Raw genomic sequence first — 23,694 nt, forward strand, 5'->3', positions numbered from 1 at the left:
ACACCTGTGCCGCTGTTAGGTCTGGTGTAGACATGACCTTAGGAAACAGGACACTGAAGGCAGAAAGTCTCTTAAATTGAAATTCTACAGGCAATTGCTGTACATTAGCTATACAGTGTACCCCTGACTAATGAGGTAATTGCCCAAATTTACAGCATACCTGAAGTGATATCAAGATGATCAAAGAAAAATTGAGTTTGCAGGACATGTGGGTGGGATGAGCAGACGAAGAATGCTGAAACAAGTTTGCAGGACTGGTGCCAGGGGCAGGAGAGTGCTCATGGCAAACATGGTTTGATGTGGCTAACTGGATGGGATGCATTATGGCATTTTTCTCAAGGCTGTGTGATGACCAGGAACTGTGGAAGATTGCTGGCCAAAGACTTACATCTGTTGTATTTACTTTTAATTGTGATGTGACTCTGTGGTGCTTTGCACTAAGAGACTGTATGCATGTATGACAGGTTTCAGAGTAGCAGCTGTGTTAGTCTGTATCCGCAAAAAGAAAAGGAGTATTTGTGGCATATGAAATGGGCATAAGAGTCCTAAGACAACATAATTAGCCTACTGGGACAACATTTTATGCTCTCTGAATAAAATAGATGCTTTTGAATGGATTGGAAACATTAGGGCAAATTACTCTAAATATTTTAGAGTAATTTGCCCTAACGTTTCCAATCCATTCAAAAGCATCTATTTTATTCAGAGAGCATAAAATGTTGTCCCAGTAGGCTAATTATGTTGTCTTAGGACTCTTATCATGCCCATTTCTTAAATTTTACATTATGCTTGAGTAAAAGGAAAGACAAAAATAACTGGTGCAAGGGGTACATGATGTGGTCATTTCAGCAAACAACATGTTACAGTATTAGAAAAACATTTCTTTTATCAAGCAAAGAGGGCTGGCTTCTGTTCAATTTTATAGCTGAACTGGCTGTTCTAAGTTTCTATTATTTTGCATGAACTCCGAACACACACACACACAATATCTGTATGTTTAGGGAAAAATAATCATCCATCTCTGCTTTTGCTGCACTTCTACATTAGAAAGAGAAGCAGTGAGGGCAAAGACAAGGGTCTAGTTCTGGGGCTTTCATAATGAGTGTACTTGCTGTGAAATCCTTCATGAATACTATGGGTGCATCCTTGACTTGGCAAGATTATTTAGGGATATTAATGTTTTTTCTCATGTAAAAAAAAATACTCCAAAATAACAAGACACACCATTCTCACTGCCGCTTAATTAACCAGGCCCATGGCCTTTTCTTCAGATCATCAGTGGTGCAGATTCTGCTTTTAAATCACCATAATTTGTAAAGAGTATAGGAGGCTTAATGAATATTTACCAGCATAATGATGGCAACAATAAACAAAATTTCACAAATAAAATTCAGTATTTAGGAGTAGCCAGCAATTTGAAACTTTTACACAAAAGATAGCATGCTGCCTTCTCTATTGGCCTGTAATCTCCTGAAGAAGATAAAACACAGTGGTCAGATTCCAAGGAACCCCCATTTTAAAATATTTTATTCATTTTTATATTGTTTGGTTGTCGTTGCAGTGTTTGTGAAGAGTCATAAGGAGTGGGGCTAGGGAGAAACATAGGGAAGCAAGTTTATTTATTGTTCAAATTAATGGGAGCTGTGGTTACTAAATTAGACCTAGGTTTCAGAGTAGCAGCCGTGTTAGTCTGTATTCGCAAAAAGAAAAGGAGGACTTGTGGCACCTTAGAGACTAACAAATTTATTAGAGCATAAGCTTTCGTGAGCTACAGCTCACTTCATCGGATGCATTTAGACCTAAAAGGGGATTCCTCCAGCCTTGCTGCATAGACATGGAACCATTCGCACTGCAATGTAAACAGTGACCTATTTTTGCTTTGCAGTGTATGTGGACCTTTAACTGCACCCCAAAACTGTGCTAAAAGTTTGTGTGATGGGTTAAGGCAGTGGATCTCAACCTTTCCAGACAACTGTACCCCTTTCAGGAGTCTGATGTGTCCTGCCTACCCTCACGTTTCACCTCCCTCAATAACTACTTGCGTATAAAATGAGACGCAAAAATTCAGAAGTGTCACAGCAGGCTGCTACTGAAAACTTGCTTACTTTCTCATTTTTACCCTATAATTATAAATCAATTGGAAACACAAATACTGTCCTTACATTTCAGTGTCTAGTATATAGAGCGGTATTAACAACTCATTCTCTGGGTGAAAATTTCGTTTGTACTGACTTCACGAGGGCTTTTGCTGTCGCCAGGTGTAAAACTAGATCCATATCTAGATGAGTTCCTGGACCCCTGGAAGACCTCTGGGTACCCCCGGGGCTACATGTACCCCTGGTTGAGCACCACTGGATGGACAGACGGGGGCCCTGGGACCTCGGACACGTCACTGCCTCGCCCTTGGCCTGTTCCCCCGCGCTGCTCTGCAAAGTCAGGGGCTGCGCTCAGCAAGAGGACAGCGCGGGGCAGTGGCGCCCCGGGGCCCCGGGTCTTGTGAGCAGCGGGCCCCGACGGTGCCTCCGCGTCCTCCCCTCAGGCCCAGAGCGGACGGGAGGCGGAGGCGCTGCCAGGCGCCGGGCCGGGGTTTGGCCTGGCGGTGGGGGGAGGGGGCGCTGCGCAGGCACCGGGCCGGGCCGGGGTTTGGCGGGAGCTGGGAGCGCGCGGGCGCGGCCGGGTTGGCAGGAGCCGCCGGCGCCCCGCGTTGCCATGGTTACGGCCGGGGCCGACATGGCGGAGGAGAAGGAGGGAGCCGCCGCGGGTGAGAAAGCGCAGGAGCGGGGAGCGGCCCCGGCAGCGGCTCAGCCCCCGCCCCTCCCCTCCCCTCCCCTCCCCTGCACTAGAAACACCCCCGGTCCTCGGGCTCCTGGAAAGCCCAGAGACCCCGCCTGAGCCGGGGTAGGGCGGGGGAGGGGTAAAGATACTGCCGGGGGTGGGGGGAACACGCTGGGAGATGGGCAGGGCGGGGAGATGGGACAGTGGGGGAAGATGCACAGGGACACGGGGAGATGGGGTAAGGCAGGAAGACCAAACCTGCCCAGACCGACACATGGAAGGAGCCTCCTGGTAGGTTTGTTTCTTCACATTCTTTGCGGGGGGGGGGGGGGTCAAGAGTGTCCCTCCCCCTCCCCCCTTTTGATCCGGCCACTGTGCTTTTGGTTCCTGTCCTGATGCATCACCTTGCAGTTATCATTACTAACTTCAGGGAGTTCACAGTCCAGAATTAAAAGCCAATATCAGCTCACCTGTGAGCCAAGGATGAAATCCGCCTGGATAGTTTTAATTTTTGGATTTATGGTCTTGCTCAGTTTGGCATTGTGAAACTCCTGGTTTGCTAAATAAAAACAACCTTGCCCTTTGCAGGGCTTTGTTACCATAATAAATATTATATATATATATATATATATATATATATATATATATATATATATATATATATATATATATATATATCACCTTAGTTCATAAAATGATTTAACAAACTATATGTAGTACCATACATGATGAAAATAATTCATCTACCACTGAATTGTATTTGTCCGAGATGAAGGGGATTACATTTGGCCGAGTACTCTAGGGCAAACCTTACAAAAAGTGTCATGGGATTGTTAATGACCGTGGAGAGTAGACAGTGGTTTTGTTTTACCACAGTAGAAAGGCACTCACAGTAAACTATAAAGAAAAGGAGTACTTGTGGCACCTTAGAGACTAACAAATTTATTAGAGCATAAGCTTTCGTGAGCTACAGCTCACTTCATCGGATGCATTTGGTGGAAAAAACAGACGAGAGATTTATATACACACACACACACACACACACACACACACACACACAGAGAACATGAAACAATGGGTTTATCATACACACAGTAAACTATGCAACTTAATTTATCTACGTTGGATGAACAAACAACCAATCCCCTCTTGGGATCTGACTTTGTGTTTCCAGAGGATCTAAGTAGTTGGAATCAGATATTTCAACCAGTCAGCTGTTCCCTCTTTCTGTACAATTTGTTATACTTCATTTTCGAATATAGCTAGTAACCACTGCCAAGAAAAAGTCATCAGTGTGATAACATTAAATGAAGTGATAATGCTCATGGAATTTCAGTATAGAAGGCATTAACAGAGGCTATGTTTAATGAACCACAAGTATGATTTATAACCAGAATATTCAAACATCATGAATGCTGACCTCATTATATCCCAAGATAAAAGAACAATAACATTTGATTTCCCATAATTCTCAATATTTGTATTTATTTTAACCCTTATTTTTCCTTCACGCCCTACTAATAATAGTTGTTATTCATAATTTGCAAACTTTAAACATTGTATTTGAAATAATCAAATTTCAGTAGTGAACAATGTAATGTTTGTTGTTAATTATGAAAAACGATATGATCAATAGAGCAGTTCTACAGAAATATTTGTTGTTAATAGTTGTGATGAGAAGTTGGAAATTATTGTTATATGTATTTCTAAGGAACCCATCGCTGTTTTATGTAGGCACCATACATAAATTAAGAAAAAACATCAACCTTCCTTCAGAATAAAGAACTGATTTTTTTTTCTCCCTCAATTCAGTGTTATGGGGCTAATAAATGAGTAGTTAAATCTATGTAGTTCACTTCGTCCTGTAGTCAGGGCCACTTTATGCATAAATCTTAGGGGAATGCCTACCAAAAGGGAGAAGTCTTGCATCATGACCTGAAAGTAGTAAGACTTGGTTTTATCCTGATTTCTGCTCATAACAGTTTCCACATCTGAGAGCCTTCTACTTACTGAGCATTCACCAGCAAATCAGAATCTGGGTTATATCAGCCAGTGTTCATGTTGAAGCAGCTACAATGGTGAGTTGAAGAGGATCTTTGAAGTAGCTTGACCCTCATTTAGACACATAGGACTTTAAAGATAAGGACCAGGACTTTTAATAATAACTGGAATTTGCTAGTGTAGCATACAGAGTATTGTGATGTACTTTCATTGGTCCAGCGGACTAGCTACTGCATGTTGAAGCATGCATAGTTTGTGGGTAGATCTCTGGCTCAGGCAATTTGGTAGAGTGAGTTGTATTAATTCAGTCTCAAAATAATTACAGTGGCTAGTTCCACATCTTCTAATATAACAATACTTAGTTCTTATGTAGTGGTTTTCATCCATACTTAGTCTTTTCTGTAAAAGCACTTTGAGTTGTATGATTATTATTCCTGTTTTACAGGTAAGGAAACTGAGGCACAGACCAGCTAAGCAGCTTTGCCCAAAGTGACACAGCATATCATTGGCAGAACTGGGAACAGAACTCAGGGTACATGACTAAAAATCAGGAAGTCTAGCTACTGACCCATAATACCACTTAGAGAAAGGTGAGTGGAAAAGGTCTAGCTAGTGTCCTGGCCAACTAAAAGTAACAGGACATTTCTGGCTCCATATCTTTCTGGCCATCATTTATTAGGATATTGGGTTTTTGCACCATTTTGGCAATATAAGACCAGACAGAGGGGATGATCAGAGTTCCTGGTGGATTGTGTGGCTAATGTTATTCATGCTCATTCAGCACAGTTTTCACAGTGAGAATATTTTTTCTGAAGACAAATCAATGTGATATTGAAGAAATCCTGCACCTTTTGTTCAGTTTTGTTTTCTCAAGTTTTGAACATTGCCCAGAAAGTTATTTCTAATAGGACTAGTTAAGAATAATAATATCATCTTGTTTGAGAAAGATAGTCCAATGGTTAAGGGCACTAGCTTGGGACTTGGAAGATGTAGGTGCAGTTCCCTGCATTTTTAAACTTCATGTGTGATCTTGGGCAAGCCACTTAGTCACTCTGTGCCTCAGTTCCCCATCTGTGAAATGGAGATAATACTTTCCTACTTCAGAGGGTTGTGAGAATCAATACATTGAAGATTTTGAGGTGCCCAGATAATACAGTAATGGGGCCCATCTAAGTAGAGAGATTTTCAGCCATTCAGTGGGATTTTCTAATGTATCTAAGTGAGTCAGGTGCCCAACTTTCATTGAAAATCAATAGGCAATAGGGACCTAACTTGTTTTTAGCATTTGTGAAAATCTTGCTGTGATGGAGCTTAACCCCCATCACCTGCAAGGCAAGGGAAAGAACTTAGTCCTGCTCTGCACCTCGGGGGTAATTAAATAATTGCATCCTGGCCAGAGGAGGCGGAGGTATGCCTTATAAGTAGACTGAGGGAGCACAGTTAGGCAGAAGAAAGCAGGCTCTGGTATGGAGAATTTTTTGGGGGGAGATAACAGGAAATGATGGTGCATACACACTACAGAAGCAAGATAGCTCTTGCAAGTGAAGCTTTGAGTAGAGCTAACAAGGGAACTACCATGAGGCCTGAGGAGGTGGAAGAGCTGTTATTTTGATTTGTTTGGACTTATTTGTGCTACCCTTGAAGGGGTATAGACTTCTATGTGACTTGGCTGGAGACCCAAACCACAGAACATCTAGCAGGGGAGACAGGAGAAGATACAGGCTGAAAAGCTATTGCAGATCCGAGGGAGAGCCCCAGTAGGTGATACTAAAGCTTAAAAAGCCCATGCAATGCTGTGATCCAAGATGAGGGGAGGCTCATGAAGTGAGGATGTGCTACTGTGCATTTGCTATTCCTCATAATGCCCTTTTTACCAATGATGAGCTGAAACAGTGTGGTGAAGTGACTTGCCTCATTAGTCTTCAGAATTAATCCTATGCTGAGATGAATGGAAATGGTTTGCTTCTCTTTCAGATGAAGTGTTTCTGCAGACTCTAGGTAGGAATCAATTAGGGCTCTCAGAATTGAGGCATCTAAAATCACTAGTTGCTAGAGCTGGATAGAAATCTTCCTGACAAAATGTAGCTTCATTGTAAAATGCTGACTTGCTGAAGTGAAGGTTTGCCAAATCTATTACAGATTTGACAACATGTTTGCTGAAACACTAGGAAGTCCACATGGCAGGGCTGCTACAGACCCTAGGAGCCAGTCCTAGGACTCCCAGGTCCATGACAGGAACCATAGCAAAGCTGAAAGCTTTGGCTCCCTGCCAAGAAGCAGCTGAATGAAATTGACATTTTTTGTCAGTTTCACAACTGCTATTCATTCAATAACAGCAATAAAACTGAGAAGAATATCGATGTTGTATTTTATTTTAGAAATGCCATATCTTGGTGTCTTCAGAACAAAACTTCCAAATTGGTACAAAAGCAAATTTGTTAAGCAAAACTCCTGAGTTTTGGCCAGTTATACTAGTCACTTTTTAAAATCTTGGCCTTAGTTTTTCACCAATTAAGCAGTGCTCTGCACTATAAAATAGAAATTACAGTGTGGTTCAAAGAGCACAGTAACATTAATTGCATTGCCAAATTAGCCTTTGGGGTATTCCCAGAAATTCTTAGTTGTAGGCTTCTACTAGTTTTCATGGTTAGTACTTCCCTTGGGGCCTATTATTTTAAACTTTTTTCCTTCATCTGAGTTTAAGTTCCTGATTCTGTGTTTTATGGATGTACACAGCAAGAGACAGTATAGGACCAAATTCTGCCAATTCTTGTGCACATGCTGAACTTTATTTGCACAAGTCATCCTGTTAACTTAAATAATTATTCACAGGAACAGTCTCACTGAAGTTAATGGGACTACTTGTGTGAATAAAGTTATGCATGTGCCTAAATGTTTGCAGGATCTGGACCATAGTCTCCATGTCTGTTCTCATTATCTTTTGTTTCTTTATTGTACTGCTACTTTTTTCCTAATGGTATTCTGAAAATGTATTTTATACTCAGCTGGTTCTACTATTGCTCTTTTTTGCTCTTTACTGTTTCTGTTATATGTATGTTCCCTTCTATCATTCTGTTCTTCTTTCCCTTCTCATGGTGCTTAATTCAGTGGGTTTTTTTGTGTGTGTGCTGATGGCTTCCTTACACTTTGACATAACATATCAATACTCCCAAGCTTTAACATCTCCTAGATTAATGCTGCTGTTGCAAGAACCTGAAAGCAAGATGTCAGATGGTGCCCTACTAGAGCCTAATGTAGAATTAGTGAAAATAGGTCTCTTTTCTTCCAGTAATCATATAAAAGGCAAGTGTTGAACATCCTTATATCTTCATAGGAATGTCATATAATTGATCAGTCTTTCTGATATAATAAAGATGGTCTTGGGCGTGGGGGAAAGGGAAGTGAAGTTAAGATTCATAGATATTAAGGCCAGAAAGGACCAATAGATCATCTAATCTGATCATTTGCGTAACAGAAGCCATAGATTTTCACCAAGTAACAACTTGTATTGAGCCCAATAACTTGAGTTTGACTAAAGCATATCTTCCAGAAAGGCATTCAGTCTTTATTTGAAGACTTCAGGAAATGGAGAATCTACCACTTCCCTTAGTACTTTGTTCCAATGGTTATCAATTGCTTTTTTTGGTAGTTTGATTACTGTTTGAAATATGTAATCACCCTTGACAACTTTATTCCCCTACCTGTATTTTGCAATTTAACTTTTCACATATAGGATTACATTACATTTAAAATCAAATACAGAACATTGCCAACATAAGACATTCAGAAACCATGAGTGAGACCCCATCGCAAAATCATGAGATTTTTTAAAAAAAAAAAAAAATCACAATTTTTAAGCCTAAAATAACCTAGGGTGGTGGTAGTTTGCTTCTGGATTTTGACCCTGTAGGTTACTCTTGCATCCATTTCCCAGCTTTTTTTTGTAACATGAAAGGCTAGAAATGTACTACTTTTTTCAATCAGCAATACAAGGTAAGTGAGGTAATATCTTTTATTTGACCAACCTCTGTTGGTGGAAGTGACGCTCTTTCAAGCTTTACAGAGCTCTTCAGGTCTGGGGTAGGTTACCAGAGTGTCTAAGATGAAATCTGAATTTCTGTTTTAATGCCATGATTCCAGGAAATGGGGCTTTAAGAAAAGCACTACATATTGCAAAACTCACAATAAAATCACAAGAGCTGGCAACACTGATTGCAGGTAGCCTGAATTAGTGTGACATATCTTCTTCTGACTCCTTCCACATGTGTGTTACCTATGTCTACACTAGAGAGCTTACAGCAGCACATCTGTACTGATGCAGCTGCACTGCTGTAAGATCTCTTGTGTAGCCTTGGGAGAGACAGCAGAGAGCTCTCTTGTTAACATAATTAAACCACACCCAACAAATAGTGGTAGCTATATGTTGGCAGGAGAAGCACTCCAACCAACATATGCCAGCTAAACTTGCGTTGCTCTGGTGTGTTGTTTTTCCCCCCATAAAATCCACACCCCTGAGTGACAAAGTTATACCAATATAAGTGTGTAGCGTAGACCAGAACTCAGTTAGCAATAGACAGGTTGCTGGCTGCTATTGAAATTTTAAGCACTGTGGCCCAGAACTTCAAAGGTATTTAGGTTCCCAAATTTTATTGAAATCAATGGGAATTAAGTCCCTAAATATCTCAGGATCTAATCCTGTGTCCTTTAGGTCTTCTCAGGGCATGTAGAATCAATACACTGGTTAGGCCCTGATGCAGCAAACCACTTAAGTACATGTGTAACTTCAAGTAATACCACTGAATGGGAGTACTAATGCGCTTTAAATTACACATGTACTTAAGTGCTGATCTGCATCACAGCTTTAAAATGGATTATGCAGTTTTCTGCATGTTTTCTAATTTTGATAATTTTTGCACATTACAGCCACTCGATTCCCCCTGCTCTCACAGGCCTTGGGAGGCAGGCCAATACTCGCTTACAGACAGCCCCTGCCAACCTGAAGCAAATACTCACCAGCAACTACATATCACACCATAGAAACACTAACCCAGGAACCAATCCCTGTAACAAACCTCGTTGCCTTCTGTGTCCCCATATCTACGCTAGTGCCGCCATCATAGGACCCAGCTATGCTATCAGGGGCTCATTCACCTGCACATCTACTAATGTGATATTTGCTATCATGTGCCAGCAGTGCCCCCTACCCTGTACATTGGCCAAACTGGACAGTCTCTATGTAAAAGGATAAATGGACACAAATCAGACATCAGGAATGGTAACATACAAAAGCCAGTAGGAGAACACTTCAATCTCCCTGGACAGTCAATAACAGATTTAAAAGTAGCCATCCTTCAACAAAAAAACTTCAAAAACAGACTTCAAAGAGAAAACTGCAGAGCTACAATTCATTTGCAAATTTAATACCATCAATTTGGGCTTGAATAGGGACTGGGAGTGGCTGGCTCACTACAAAAGCAATTTTCCCCCTCTTGGTATTGACACCTCCTCATCAATTATTCAGAGAGGATCACATCTACCCTGACTGAATTAGCCTTCAACATTGGTTCTCCACATGTAAGGTAACTCCCTTCTCTTCATGTGCCAATGTATATTTATGCCTGTATCTGTAATTTTCACTCCATGCATCTGAAGAACTGTTTTTTTTTTTACCCACGAAAGCTTATGCCCAAATAAGTCTGATAGTCTAAGGTGCCACAGGATTCCTCATTGTTTTTTTGGATACAGACTAACATGGCTACCCCTCTGATACTTCATTATGGACTGTATACACACAAACTTTCAAGCTTAAAGGTTCAGCTTATATTTGAGACTGAAGTAGACAACAAAATGCAGTCATTTTTATAGACAAAGCCATGGCTGACTTTTAAGGCAATTGTGGATTTTTTGGAGAGAGAGATTTTCCTGTTTCCACAATGCATACAAGTGCAGAAATTTTGCAGATTAACTTTACCTCTAGCTCACTAATTCAACAAGAAATTAGCTGGTTTGTAGAAAGCTGTCAATAATATTTTGTCTTCTGAACAATGCCAGGTATCAGATTCACAAGCTAAAGGGGATTTGCAGCGCTCATACGAATATCTTTTCTCCAACCATAGTTAATATGCTGTTCAGAAGAATTTGGGTTTTCATTCCATATTTGTATGCTAATTTTTTCACATCCTAGATTTTCTCCAGTTAAGAAGTACAAATATATATTCAATGACATTTGCAATAAAATTTGGCAAAATGGAGTCCATGTGATGAGCTTGATCTACTGGTTAGTTTAGCACTACAATGGACCTGCTGTGTGAAAAGTTCCATCAATTTTTTAAAAGTGGTTTCTAATTCTCGATGCCCAGCCTTAAAAACCTAGGGTCTGATTTTTTTTTCCCCCCAGAAACTGTGAACACCCACAATTCAAAATGAAGTAAGTGGTAATGGTGGATGCTCAGAACCTCTAAAAAAAATAAGGCCACTTACTTAGGGACTCCAGTGTGGATTTAGATGCTGTAGAGAGGTGGTAACCCTGCTTCTGCCGGAAGGGGATAAAGCAGCCCTGGAGAGGGCTGCAGTGAGGAAAGCTGGGCTAATTGGGAAAGCAGCCACAGCTGTAGCCAGTGCAATCATGGCCCAGCTGACCCTTATAAGAGGACGGTGGGTCAGAAGGATTCAGACTCTCTGTCTCGAGAGAGAGAAGGACCTGGCTGTCTGGGAGCTGAGCAGGGTACTTGAGTGGAGCAGGGCTGAGGAAAGGCTAGAGGAGCTGGGGCGCTTCAGTCTAGTGAAACCCCAGGCTGTAGGCCTAGTTAAAGGCCTGTGAAAAGGTACTGGGTCTGCAGAGGGGCAGCCTAGAGATAGGCAGAGGCAGCTGGTCCAACCCCCCTTGCCACTGATGAGTGGTTCATAGACTGTAGTCTGCCCTAGGGAGCGGGGGCTAGATGATGACTGGCAGTAGCCACTGAGGAAAGGGAGGGATAGGGGGTTGGGGGTTCCCCTGGGAAGGGAGACCCAGACTGAGGGAGTGCTACCAGGGGGCAGAACCCTAATCTAGAAGGGCACTGGGGTCTGGGAGGGACACTGGCCTGCGGAGGGCATTCATGGATGGAAGAGCTAATTCCCAGGACAACCAACCGGAGGCACTGCACCGGCGAGTCGTTGCCCCGTGACAGATGCCTAACTTTAGGCTCTCATGTATGAAATTTTGACTTGGGTAGCTAAAGTACAGCACCCAAAATTAGAGGCTACTTTTGAAATTATTCCTTGTAGTGTCTGTGTCCCTCTGCTTCCATATCTGTAAAACAACCAATTCATTTGGCTTTTATGAGGATTAATTAACTGATAAATGTACTGCATTGAATATGTCAGTTGCGGGATGTTGTACAAGTGCAGAGTAATGTTCCGTTGTAGGCATATAGAAAACTTGGGTGCCATGTAGCACATGGGCTTCTAGTAGCCAGTCTTAACAAATGATGATACATAAGCAATAACACATGATGAGCTTTGTGTGTTGCTCGCATGCTGTAGTAATATAGGCCATAGTAGGCCCTAGATAAAAGCTGAACATACCAAAAGTTGACCTTCATTGCTTGACAGAGGCATGTGCAAAAAATATGGTATGGTATTTATAAATTTATTTTAAGACCAATTTTTAAAATTCTTAATCCTTTTGCTGTTTTTTTTCCTGCTTTACATTGATTTCCTCTGAAGGGCCAAAACCAGCACCTCAGAGAGGTCAATCTGAGATTGTACGCTAGGCAGAACATGTGTGTTTTACCATAGACCAACTATTGTCAGCAGAGCTCTAGTAGTTAAGATGCATATGTATACAAAAGTCATACTTCTAAAAACTTTGTTTCTTATAAAGTAATTGCATGAAATCCAATGTAGTCTTTAAAGAATATTTTTTTTGCAATATATTGTCCTTCATCCCAAATGAGTTTACAAAGTACAGTATTATAGCACAATGGCATCTCTTTATAGTCAAGGTTGAGAGTTGCTTATTGTTTAAAAGATGACTATTCTAAAAGCACCAAAATTCACGTGATTACTGAGAGAGTCTCAAAACATGCTATGCCTCATGGGCATGTGGGGTAAGGTTATTGGTGTGGGGATTAGAGTTTGGGGGATCTGCAGCAGCCCCCACGGTTTTACGCAGGGCTCTGCTCCTGGCCCCACACCCGGAGTCCCAGCTGCTAGCCCCATGGTAAGTGGGGGCACAAGGTAAAAATACTTTGCGATCCCTGCTTTACAGTTTCACTGGCTTTCAGCACCCCCACTGTAAAAAGTGTTCCAGCGCCACTGGGTAGGGCTTGTGCTCCAAATTTGGGATCATTTGAGCAAGGGATTCCTATGATGCTATCTCCCTAAAATCAGCTGTTTTCAAAATCACTTGGTTCTTTTAACTTCTTTTATGCTCAGCTGGGGCTCAAACTATGCTTTAAATCCTCCCCAAACTGATTTCAGCTGCTTAAGCTTTATTTCGGCCAGAGTGGGGCAGCTGCCCAGGGTGCAAAGCCACAGGAGTAGCTTGGGCTGGTGATGCCGGGCAGGTCAGGCCAGCCCTATGCGGGGGAGGGCATGGAGAGGACCCCCCCCACCTCAGCGTGCCACCCAGCCTGTCAGGGTTGGTGGAGTGCAACTAAAAAATCTAGGGGGGCACATGACTCCTGTGCATCGCCTCTGGTATGAGGTGCAGATATTCTTGCTTGCCCTGGATGCTAAAGTGCCTAGTTACAGCTTTGATGTATATCTGTGGAACACAACACAAACAATGCACTTTCTCTTAGTCCTTTCTTATGTCTACTTATTATGCCACCCACTTACTGAACCATTCCCAATAGCTGTTGCTGGCTCCAGGGGGAAGTGTTAAGGGTGAACTGTGGGGATGATCTGTACCTTAACTCTGTATTTCCTGGGTTTCAGAAGTTTGTTTGTATTGCCTTAACTCTTCAATTCCTGATTTTCTGTGATTTGAGTGTTGATGAACTTACCATGCTGGAAGGGCAAGGCATCACTGGGTAACTTGAACTCTGTATTAACAAAATGGGGGTTAAAAGACCTCTAGGTACCAGTGGCAACCACAGCTTCTCTCACATTGCTTTCATGTACTCTGAATGTTTCATTAAACCAAATTGCCAGGATACAGAAATATATTTACTTCTACATTTATCTCTAACAGACTGTAAATAGAAAATACAAATTATATCAAGAATTGGAAAAATATAATACTTTGGTTGGGTATAACTATGAGGAGGAGATGGAGTAACTCTTTACGTATGGACAATGTGACAATGAACTATTGACTAATCTTCTAAATTGCTATTCGTGTTGTTGCTCTCTAGAGGCATGAGGCCCTTTTAATTCTCTGCAGGTTACCCAAAGTGTAATTAGTAGGTGAGATGTATGGAAATTTCTTTACAATTATGAATTTACATTATACTTGTGACTTCATTAGGTTAATTGTTAATATAGATACACATCTGAATAATTTATATCCTATTTTCCCAATTCATGTGTGTGAATAACCAGTGTAAGAAGTTAATGTATATTGTATTTTAAGCAAATAAAGAAATTAATTCTGTGAGTTTTAAGGGTTCTGAGAAACCTGCATCACCTAGTAAAGTCTGTAGGAGCTGCGGACTCCCAGTGTTTCTGAAAATCCAGTCATAATTTAACATTTCGTATGTGGAGCAAGAACACTTCAGAAGGTAACATTGTATAACAAATTCATCAGGCTCTTTGAGACTGGACCTTTTCTTGTGAGCTTCTACTGTTACCTAGCATTTTAGAGGGCTGTTTCGTCTTGGTCCAACCTGCCTGCCTGTCGTCCTGATGCTGTTTTCTTCAAACTGTGACTTCTCAGTTCTGCAAAAGGAATGACAGGCTTTGAAATTGCCATGGCTCCATTGCATAGACTGTCAGAGCAATTGGCCTTGAAAAAAGAAAGGAAGAAAAAGCTTGTATGTCTAATGATAAAATATAGTGATTCTTTTTTTTAAGAGCCACTTTTTAAAGTTCTCATTATTCTGATGGAGGCAGAGCCACATCTGTTTGTTTTTCTTCTCTTCCCTGCCCTGCCTGCAGCAATAATTCTTTGAAGAAGTAATATCACAAACAGGACAGATACGCTGCTAAGGGGTAGGCTTAAACAGCCTCATCACTGTAGAGAACAGCATGGATCCTCTAAAGAGGAAAAATCCAGATTGAGAGCAGCTAGGAAAATTAATTTGGGAATCTCTATCCCCACCATTCTCAAAAAGTGGAAGTGCCTGGAGCTTTGTGTAGCTCTCATAGGAATGAGTTTAAAAATCCTAAAATATTAGGAAATCTGGCAAAGATGATGATAAATAGCTTTTGTTTAACATTTGATGAATGAATTTTAAGGCATCTTCTTTCCCAGTTGCTCAAGTCTTTTAAAAACTAATTGAACCTGAGAAAATGAAAAAATTGACAAGTATATGAAGCATTTTAATGATATAAGAGGTAATATGTCTTTTTTTTCAATGTGTGGCTTTGTTGGGGATAAGTAGTTGCATGCAATGGAATGTTCACACACCCTATAGATCCTAGGTTTCATTCAAGTCATAAAAAATATCTGCTGTTTTGTGCCATTATTACCCAGTGCTTTTACACATTGTGCCTTTTCCAGTTTGTATATTCACATTATTCTGAATACATATTGCACAAAATAAAGTCCTTGGTGTTCTACTTAGGCACCTGTTATGTATATCTATTTTTTGAAAATATTTAAATAGAGGACTAGCTCATACCTCTTCTAATCTGCACATAGTAAGGCTCCTCCATATACACAAAGATTTGCGTACATTAGAGGAGTAGTATAGCGTTTAATAGCCTGACCCTGAGAAGAGCTGAACACCTAGTAGGGCTATTTCTACACTTACAGATTCATAGATACTAAGGTCAGAAGGACCATTCTGATCATCTAGTCCGACCTCCTGGACAGCGCAGGCCACAGAATCTCACCCACCCACTCCTATGAAAAACCTCACCCATGTCTGAGCTATTGAAGTCCTTAAATCATGGTTCAAAGACTTCAAGGAGCAGAGAAGCCTCCCTCAAGTCAACCATGCCCCATGCTACAGAGGAAGGCGAAAAACCTCGAGGGCCTCTCCAGTCTGCCCTGGAGGAAAATTCCTTCCCGACCCCAAATATGGCAATCAGCTAAACCTTGAGCATATGGGCAAGATTCACCTGCCAGATACCCAGGAAAGAATTTTCTATAGTAACTCAGATCCCATCCATCTAATATCCCATCTCAGGGGATTTGGCCTATTTACCCTGAATATTTAAAGATCAATTACTTACCAAAATCCCATTATCCCATCATACCATCTCCTCCATAAACTTATCAAGTAGAATCTTAAAACCAGATAGATCTTTTGCCCCCACTGCTTCCCTTGGAAGGTTATTCCAAAACTTCACTCCTCTGATGGTTAAAAACCTTGGTCTGATTTCAAGTCTAAACTTCCTGGTGGCCAGTTTATACCCATTTGTTCTTGTGTCCACATTGGTGCTGAGGTTAAATAATTCCTCTCCCTCTCCTATATTTATCCCTCTGATATATTTATAGAGAGCAATCATATCTCCCCTCAACCTTCTTTTAGTTAGGCTAAACAAGCCAAGCTCCTTAAGTCTCCTTTCATAAGACAAGTTTTCCATTCCTCGGATCATCCTAGTAGCCCTTCTCTGTACCTGCTCCAGTTTGAATTCATCCTTTTTAAACATGGGAGACCAGAACTGCACACAGTATTCTAGGTGAGGTCTCACCAGTGCCTTGTATAACGGTACTAAAACCTCCTTATCCCTACTGGAAATGCCTCTCCTGATGCATCCCAAAACCGCATTAGCTTTTTTCACAGCCATATCACATTGGCAGCTCATAGTCATCCTATGATCAACCAATACTCCAAGGTCCTTCTCCTCTTCCGTTACTTCTAATTGATGCGTCCCCAACTTATAACTAAAATTCTTGTTATTAATCCCTAAATGCATAACCTTACACTTCTCACTATTAAATTTCATCCTATTACTATTACTCCAGTTTACAAGGTCATCCAGATCCTCCTGTATAATATCCCGATCCTTCTCCGAATTGGCAATACCTCCCGGCTTTGTATCATCTGCAAACTTTATTAGCACACTCACACTTTTTGTGCCAAGGTCAGTAATAAAAAGATTAAATAAGATTGGTCCCAAAACCGATCCCTGAGGAACTCCACTGGTAACCTCCCTCCAACCTGACAGTTCGCCTTTCAGTAGGACCCGTTGCAGTCTCCCCTTTAACCAATTCCTTATCCACCTTTTGATGTTAATATTGATCCCCATCTTCTCCAATTTAACTAATAATTCCCCACGTGGCACGGTATCAAATGCCTTACTGAAATCTAGGTAAATTAGATCCACTGCATTTCCTTTATCTAAAAGATCTGTTACTTTTTCAAAAAAGGAGATTAGGTTGGTTTGGCATGATCTACCTTTTGTAAAACGATGTTGTATTTTGTCCCATTTACCATTGACTTCAATGTCCTTAACTAATTTCTCCTTCAAAATTTTTTCCAGGACCTTGCATACTACAGATGTCAAACTAACTGGCCTGTAGTTACCCGGATCACTTTTTTTCCCTTTCTTAAAAATAGGAACTATATTAGCAATTCTCCAATCATTCGGTACTATTCCTGAGTTTACAGATTCATTAAAAATTCTCGCTAATGGGCTTGCAATTTCAGGTGCCAATTCCTTTAATATTCTTGGATGAAGATTATCTGGGCCCCCCGATTTAGTCCCATTAAGCTGTTTCAGTTTCGCTTCTACCTCCGATATGGTAATATCTACCTCTATATCCTCCTTCCCATTTGTCATGCTACCATTATTCCCAAGATCCTCTTTAGCCTTATTAAAGACTGAGGCAAAGTATTTGTTTAGATATTGGGCCATGCCTAGATTATCTTTAACTTCCACTCCATCCTCAGTGTTAAGCGGCCCCACTTCTTCCTTCTTAGTTTTCTTATTTATATGGCTATAGAACCTTTTACTATTGGTTTTAATTCCCTTTGCAAGGTCCAACTCTACTCGACTTTTAGTCTGTCTCATTTTATCCCTACATGTTCTGACCTCAATTAGGTAGCTTTCCTTGCTGATCTCTCCCATCTTCCACTCCCTGTATGCTTTCTGCTTCTTCTTAATCACCTCTCTAAGATGCTTGCTCATCCAGCTTGGTCTACAACTCCTTCCTATGAATTTTTTCCCCTTTCTTGGGATACAGGCTTCCGATAGCTTCTGCAGTTTTGATTTAAAGTAATCCCAGGCCTCCTCTACCTTTAGATCCATAAGTTCTTCAGTCCAATCCACTTCCCTAACTAATTTCCTTAATTTTTGAAAGTCAGCCCTTTTGAAATCAAAAACCCTAGTTGCAGATTTATTTTTGTTAATCCTTCCATTTAGTTTGAACTGAATTAGCTCATGATCACTTGAGCCAAGATTGTCCCCTACAACCATTTCTTCTATGAGGTCCTCGCTACTCACCAAAATTAAATCTAAAATGGCATCCCCTCTAGTCGGTTCAGCAACTACTTGATGAAGGAATCCATCAGCTATCGCATCTAGGAAAATCTGAGCCCTATTATTATTACTAGCACTGGTCCTCCAGTCTATATCTGGGAACTTAAAGTCTCCCATGATCATGCAGTTTCCATTAGTATTTACTTTATTAAAGACATTACAAAGGGCTCTATCCATATCTAAATTAGATCCCGGAGGTCTATAGCACACCCCAAGCACTATCGTAGGAGAGGCTTTACTAGTTTTCTTCCCCAATGTAATTTTTGCCCAGACGGACTCTGTCTTATCCATTGCATCGCTTCTTATTTCTTTACATTCTACCTCATCATTGATATACAATGCTACTCCACCCCCTTTACCTTTGTTTCTGTCTTTCCTAAAGAGCACATACCCTTCAATACCTGTAGTCCAGTCATGACTACTATTCCACCATGTTTCTGTTATCCCTATAATATCTGGTTTCACTTCCTGCACCAGTAGCTCTAGTTCCTCCATTTTGTTACCTAGACTCCTCGCATTGGTGTACAAACATCTTAATTTTTGCTGTTTGGACTCACTCACATTTTGTACCCTATTAGGCACAGTCATTCTACAGCCAGTATAACCTATTAGACTAGTATCCACACCACCCTCGCTCCTTATATACATTCTCCTACCCACGGCTGTATCCTTTCTTACTTCATCTTCTTCCCTCTCAATGCTAAAATCTGGCGTGGAGATTAAACTTAAACCACTTAAACCACTACAGCAGCACTTTAATGTAGCCACTCTCTCTACTGATGGGACAAGTTCTCCTGTGGCTGTAGTTAATCCACTTCCTTGAGAGCCAGTAGCTAGGTCAACAGAAGAATTCTTTGATTGTCCTAGTGCTGTCTACACCCAGTGTTAGGTAGGCTTAACTATGTTGCTCAGTGACATAGGCACTAACTCCGTGGATGCTCCAACACTGGAACATACACAGGAAAAAAAAATAGTGGGTACTCGGCACCAACTGGTGGCCCGGCTGATCAGCTTCTGTCCCTCCCCCCAGCACCTCCCACCCACCAGTGGGCCCTGCTGATCAGCTCTTCCCCCACCCTCCCAGCTCCTCCTGCTAGCAGAGGATCAGCTGTTCAGTGGTGTCCAGGAGGTTCTGTGGGGAGGGCCAGGAAGAGGTGGAGTAAGAGCAGGATGTGCTCGGGGAGAGGGTGGGAAGAGGTGGAGTGAGGGCAGGGCCTGGGGTGCCATGGGGGGGTCAAGCATCCCTGGGGAAATTAGAAAGTTGGTGCCTCTACTCAGGGGTATGGATTTTTCACACCCCTGAGTGATGTAACTGGGTCGATTTTAACTTGTTAGTGTAGACCTGGGCTTAGTTCGGTGGGAATTACAGGTGCTCACTAGGGGCCTGATCCAAGAGCCATTGAAGTCAGTGGAAAGACTTCTAATAACTTCAGTAGGCTGAGAATAAGACTTTAAGTGCTTGGCACCACTTAGGATTAGGTCCACCTAGGTTTTAACAACAGCTGAAAGCAATGATGAAAACAGTTTAGCTTTAAGTGGATACAAGTACAAACCACATTCAGGGTTTTAGCCAGTTTTTCAAAAGGTGCTGCTACGTGGTCTAGTTTTGTAGTGTAGAGAAGGTGTAAGACACCAAATGCAAAGTAATGTGTTTGGAGCCTGATCCAAACCTATTTCTCTGAATGGGAGTCTTTTCATTCCGTTTAGTGTACTCTTGATCAGACCTGTAGGCTCCCACTGTAGACCAGACTATACAATTCTTCATCACTGTAATGTAGTGACAACGGAAGAAGCCAAACTGGTAATAAGTTACAGTAAAGACAAATAAGATGTTAGTGCTTGATCCTCTCCTGCCTTTTATAGCTGTTTACACTTGTGTAGAACGGTGGCTCTCAACCTTTACAGACTACTATACCCCTTTCAGGAGTCTGATTTGCCTTGCATGCCCCCAAGTTTCACATCGCTGAACTATTTGCTTACAAAATCAGATATAGAAATATAAATTTCACAGCACACTATTGCTGAAAAATTGCTTGCTTTCTCATCATTCTATGGTAAAAATAAAATCAATTGGAATGTAAATATTATTCATTTCAGTATGTAAATTTCAGAGCAGTATAAACAAGTCTTGAAATTTTTGTTTATACTGACTTCACAAGTGCTTTTTATGTAGCCTGTTGTAAAACTAGGCACATACCTCGAGTTTTTGTACCCCCTGGAAGACCTCTGCATATACCTAGGGTACGTGTACCTTGGATGAGAACCACTGGTGTAAAATGTATATAAATGCTACCGAATCAGAATTCTCTACTCTCAGACACTTGTGATAGCATTTTACACCTATTTTCCCAGATATAAATTAATACACAAGGACCAAGACAGAGGAGAATTACAACAGTAAGTTGTATCAAAAACCATTAATATACACAAAGAAATAAAGTATTTTACCTATGTACAATACCATCATGAAGATCCAGTAGAGTTATTGCATCCATTTTGGGGAATTGCGCATATGTGTGAACAGACACACTTCTGGAGAGGGTCCAGAGAGGCGTTACCAAATTGATCAAAGTGGGGGAGTGAAAAAATCAAAACAAAAAACCCCTCATAAGTAGATGCAGAAAGGAAAAAAATTCTGAAAGAGAGAGAGAGAAATTAAAATGGAAAGAGACTGAGATAAGGAAGATAAATTGCAAGGGGGAGGAGGAAAAACGATGGACAACAGGAAGAACCGCTACTCTGCTGAGAGCAATGCAAAGAGGGCACTAGAGGGCAACGCATCCCTCCCTTAACAGATGGAGGGATTGTGGCTATGATGTGGGACCCTTTGAACAGAGGAAGAAAGTAGAAGGAGAAAGAGGAGTCCTTTCATCTCTCCTGTCCCAAAAAAGAAAGGGATCCTCAAACAAAGAAGGGTAAGATTAGAGAGGCAAAGAGTAAGATCTTTAAAGAAATAAAGGAGTGGAAAGAGAGACAGACATAAGACCTGGTGGTAGAATAGAATATGTGAAACCTAAATTAGGGTGAATAAGGGGAAATTCAGAGAAGTGAATCGTTCCATTTATGGTAGAGACTGTATTTGAGTCTTTCTTTCAGATGATACTTAAATTAGAGAGAATTCATTAGAATAGCTTGGTGAAACTTTTTTTCGTTTTGTGTTTTGCAGAAGCCGTAATAGCAGACATTCAGAAAAAGATTACAGATGCTTTTGAAGTGTTCGACCATGAATGCAATAAAACCGTGGATGTCAGGTTTGAAAATCTTTTCTCAGAAATATGACATGTTTTTGCAGACCAAAACACTGCCCTAAATCCTAAACCACTTTAACAAGAAACAAAATTGAAATAATGTGCAGTGACCTTGATTCTGTAAACATTTATGCACATGCTTAACTGGACTAGTGTGGGTAGTCCCACTAATTTAAGACTGATACTGGATTAGGAGGCAGTAGGCTGGCAGGGCAAACAGGCTTGCATAAGGAGCTGGAGTTGGGGAGAAATTGGGTTTGGTTGGGCAAGGAGATTGGGATGAGGAGCCCAGGAAGGGGAAGACTGAGATTAGATGACAAACTGAGTGGGGAGAGGGAGGGCCAGACTGGAACAATGTCAGGTTTGGGTGGAAGAGGGGCAGAAGGGTTTATACACACTGAAGCACACATCCCTCCAGAACCTGAAATGGAACCCAAGAATGACATTCTGCGGTGCAGTCCAGACCAGTGAGGGGCTGTGTCACCCTTGCCCTGCAACCTGGGGTATCTCACAATGCTTTGCTACTGTAGCTCCTACCTGAGCTGCACACAAACCGCCTACCAGCATGCAGGTCACACCCTGAGTGTCTGTATAGCCAGAGCCCTGGTCCGCCAGTGCTGACTCCAGCAGCCTGTCGGCAAACACCAGCTACACTCTGGCTTCTAGTAGCCTTGGTTACTATTTACAGGGTTACCCCAACACACTCCCAGTCTCAATTTTTCCTCCAAATACGTGTTTTCTGCACTGTCCAGCCTTCTCCTGCATAGTTCAGATATATTAGGCCCATTGCCCCTCTAAAGGGATCAATATATAACCGTTTACTATCCCAAATGGCATTACTCACACAGTTCACAACACTGGATTAGTTTTGATTACATAATAAAACAAGTTTATTTAACTAAAAAGAGATGGGTGTTATGTGAGTGCAACTACAAGGCATTAAACCAGAAATGGTTACGAGAGAAATAAAAATAAAATAAGTTTTAGTACTGTCAATCAACAAACTAAAATTAGTTCAAGATAAAATTCTTACCACATGCTCCCAGCAACAAGGCTGACCAAGTGACCAGGATCTCTCCCAAAGTCAAATGGGCTGATTTCTTTTTTCATTTTAGGGGAAACGGCAAGAGATGGATGGGGGAGAGAGCTTGGGGTGTTTTTGCCCCTCACTTTTATAGTTCAGTCATACTCTGAAATGCATTTTCATGAGGGTTACCCCTAGATAAAATTCATTCTTGCTGTGAGAATGGAGACAAGGACTCTGGTGGTGAAAGAGGTTCCATGCTGCTGTTTGCTAAAATGCAAATAGATCTTTTCATACACCCCTTGTTGTCAAAGAATGGCCACTTGATAGGTGATTAACCATCACCTTTCATGCCTGACTAGAGGGGTCAGTTTATCCTTTGTCTTCTGGAAACAGGTTTATCCACTCCCCAGACTTGTCTGGTGAACTTCCTTCGGTCATGTCAAGTTGTATTCATAACTTAACATATAATGTTACTACATACATGTCACCATGGTATTATTGACCAGCAAGTTATTGGATATCTTACAAGGGATATTTGGTACAAAGATTATTACAATGGTGTGTAGGGTGTGAATACAAGGGTGTCTTTGGTCACACCTAGGTTGCCAAGTCTCAGTATTCCTCTGCTGTCAGTAAATATCTGTAAAATCCACTTGCATAGGATGTTTCCTTCTCTTAGAATGCTGGCCCATGTAGAGGGTGACAACTTACTCTTGTAATTAGGTTTCAGAGTAGCAGCCATGTTAGTCTATATTCTCAAGAAGAAAAGGAGTACTTGTGGCACCTTAGAGACTAACAAATTTATTTGAGCATAAGCTTTTGTGAGCTTCAGCTCACTTTATCGAGCTGTAGCTCATGAAAGCTTATGCTCAAATGATTTTTTTAGTCTCTAAGGTGCCACAAGTACTCCTTTTCTTGTAATTAGTTTCTCTATTAGCTCAAGTGGCAGAGGTCTGCACTATGGATCTAAAGGTCCAAACTTGATGATGATCCATTTGGATGTCAACATGAAGCCACAGATGGAATGTCAAGTTTTTAATTTGCTTTTTTAAAAACCTAGGAAGT

At 41.3% G+C, this 23,694-nt stretch overlaps 1 protein-coding gene across 1 annotated transcript in view; it reads left to right on the top strand.

Annotated features, from left to right (window-relative positions):
• The first annotated feature begins 2,616 nt into the window (after positions 1–2,616).
• EFCAB2 (EF-hand calcium binding domain 2) overlaps positions 2,617–23,694 on the top strand; it is a 39,209-nt gene continuing 18,131 nt past the window's right edge. Inside the window, exons 1-2 of the mRNA XM_038396621.2 lie at positions 2,617–2,761; positions 21,521–21,605. Of these exons, the coding sequence (XP_038252549.1) occupies positions 2,710–2,761; positions 21,521–21,605 (137 nt within the window). The 5' untranslated portion in view covers positions 2,617–2,709. The remainder of the gene's footprint in view (positions 2,762–21,520; positions 21,606–23,694) is intronic.

Source organism: Dermochelys coriacea, chromosome 3, assembly GCF_009764565.3.
Source record: "Dermochelys coriacea isolate rDerCor1 chromosome 3, rDerCor1.pri.v4, whole genome shotgun sequence".
Taxonomy (NCBI): Eukaryota; Metazoa; Chordata; order Testudines; family Dermochelyidae; genus Dermochelys; species Dermochelys coriacea.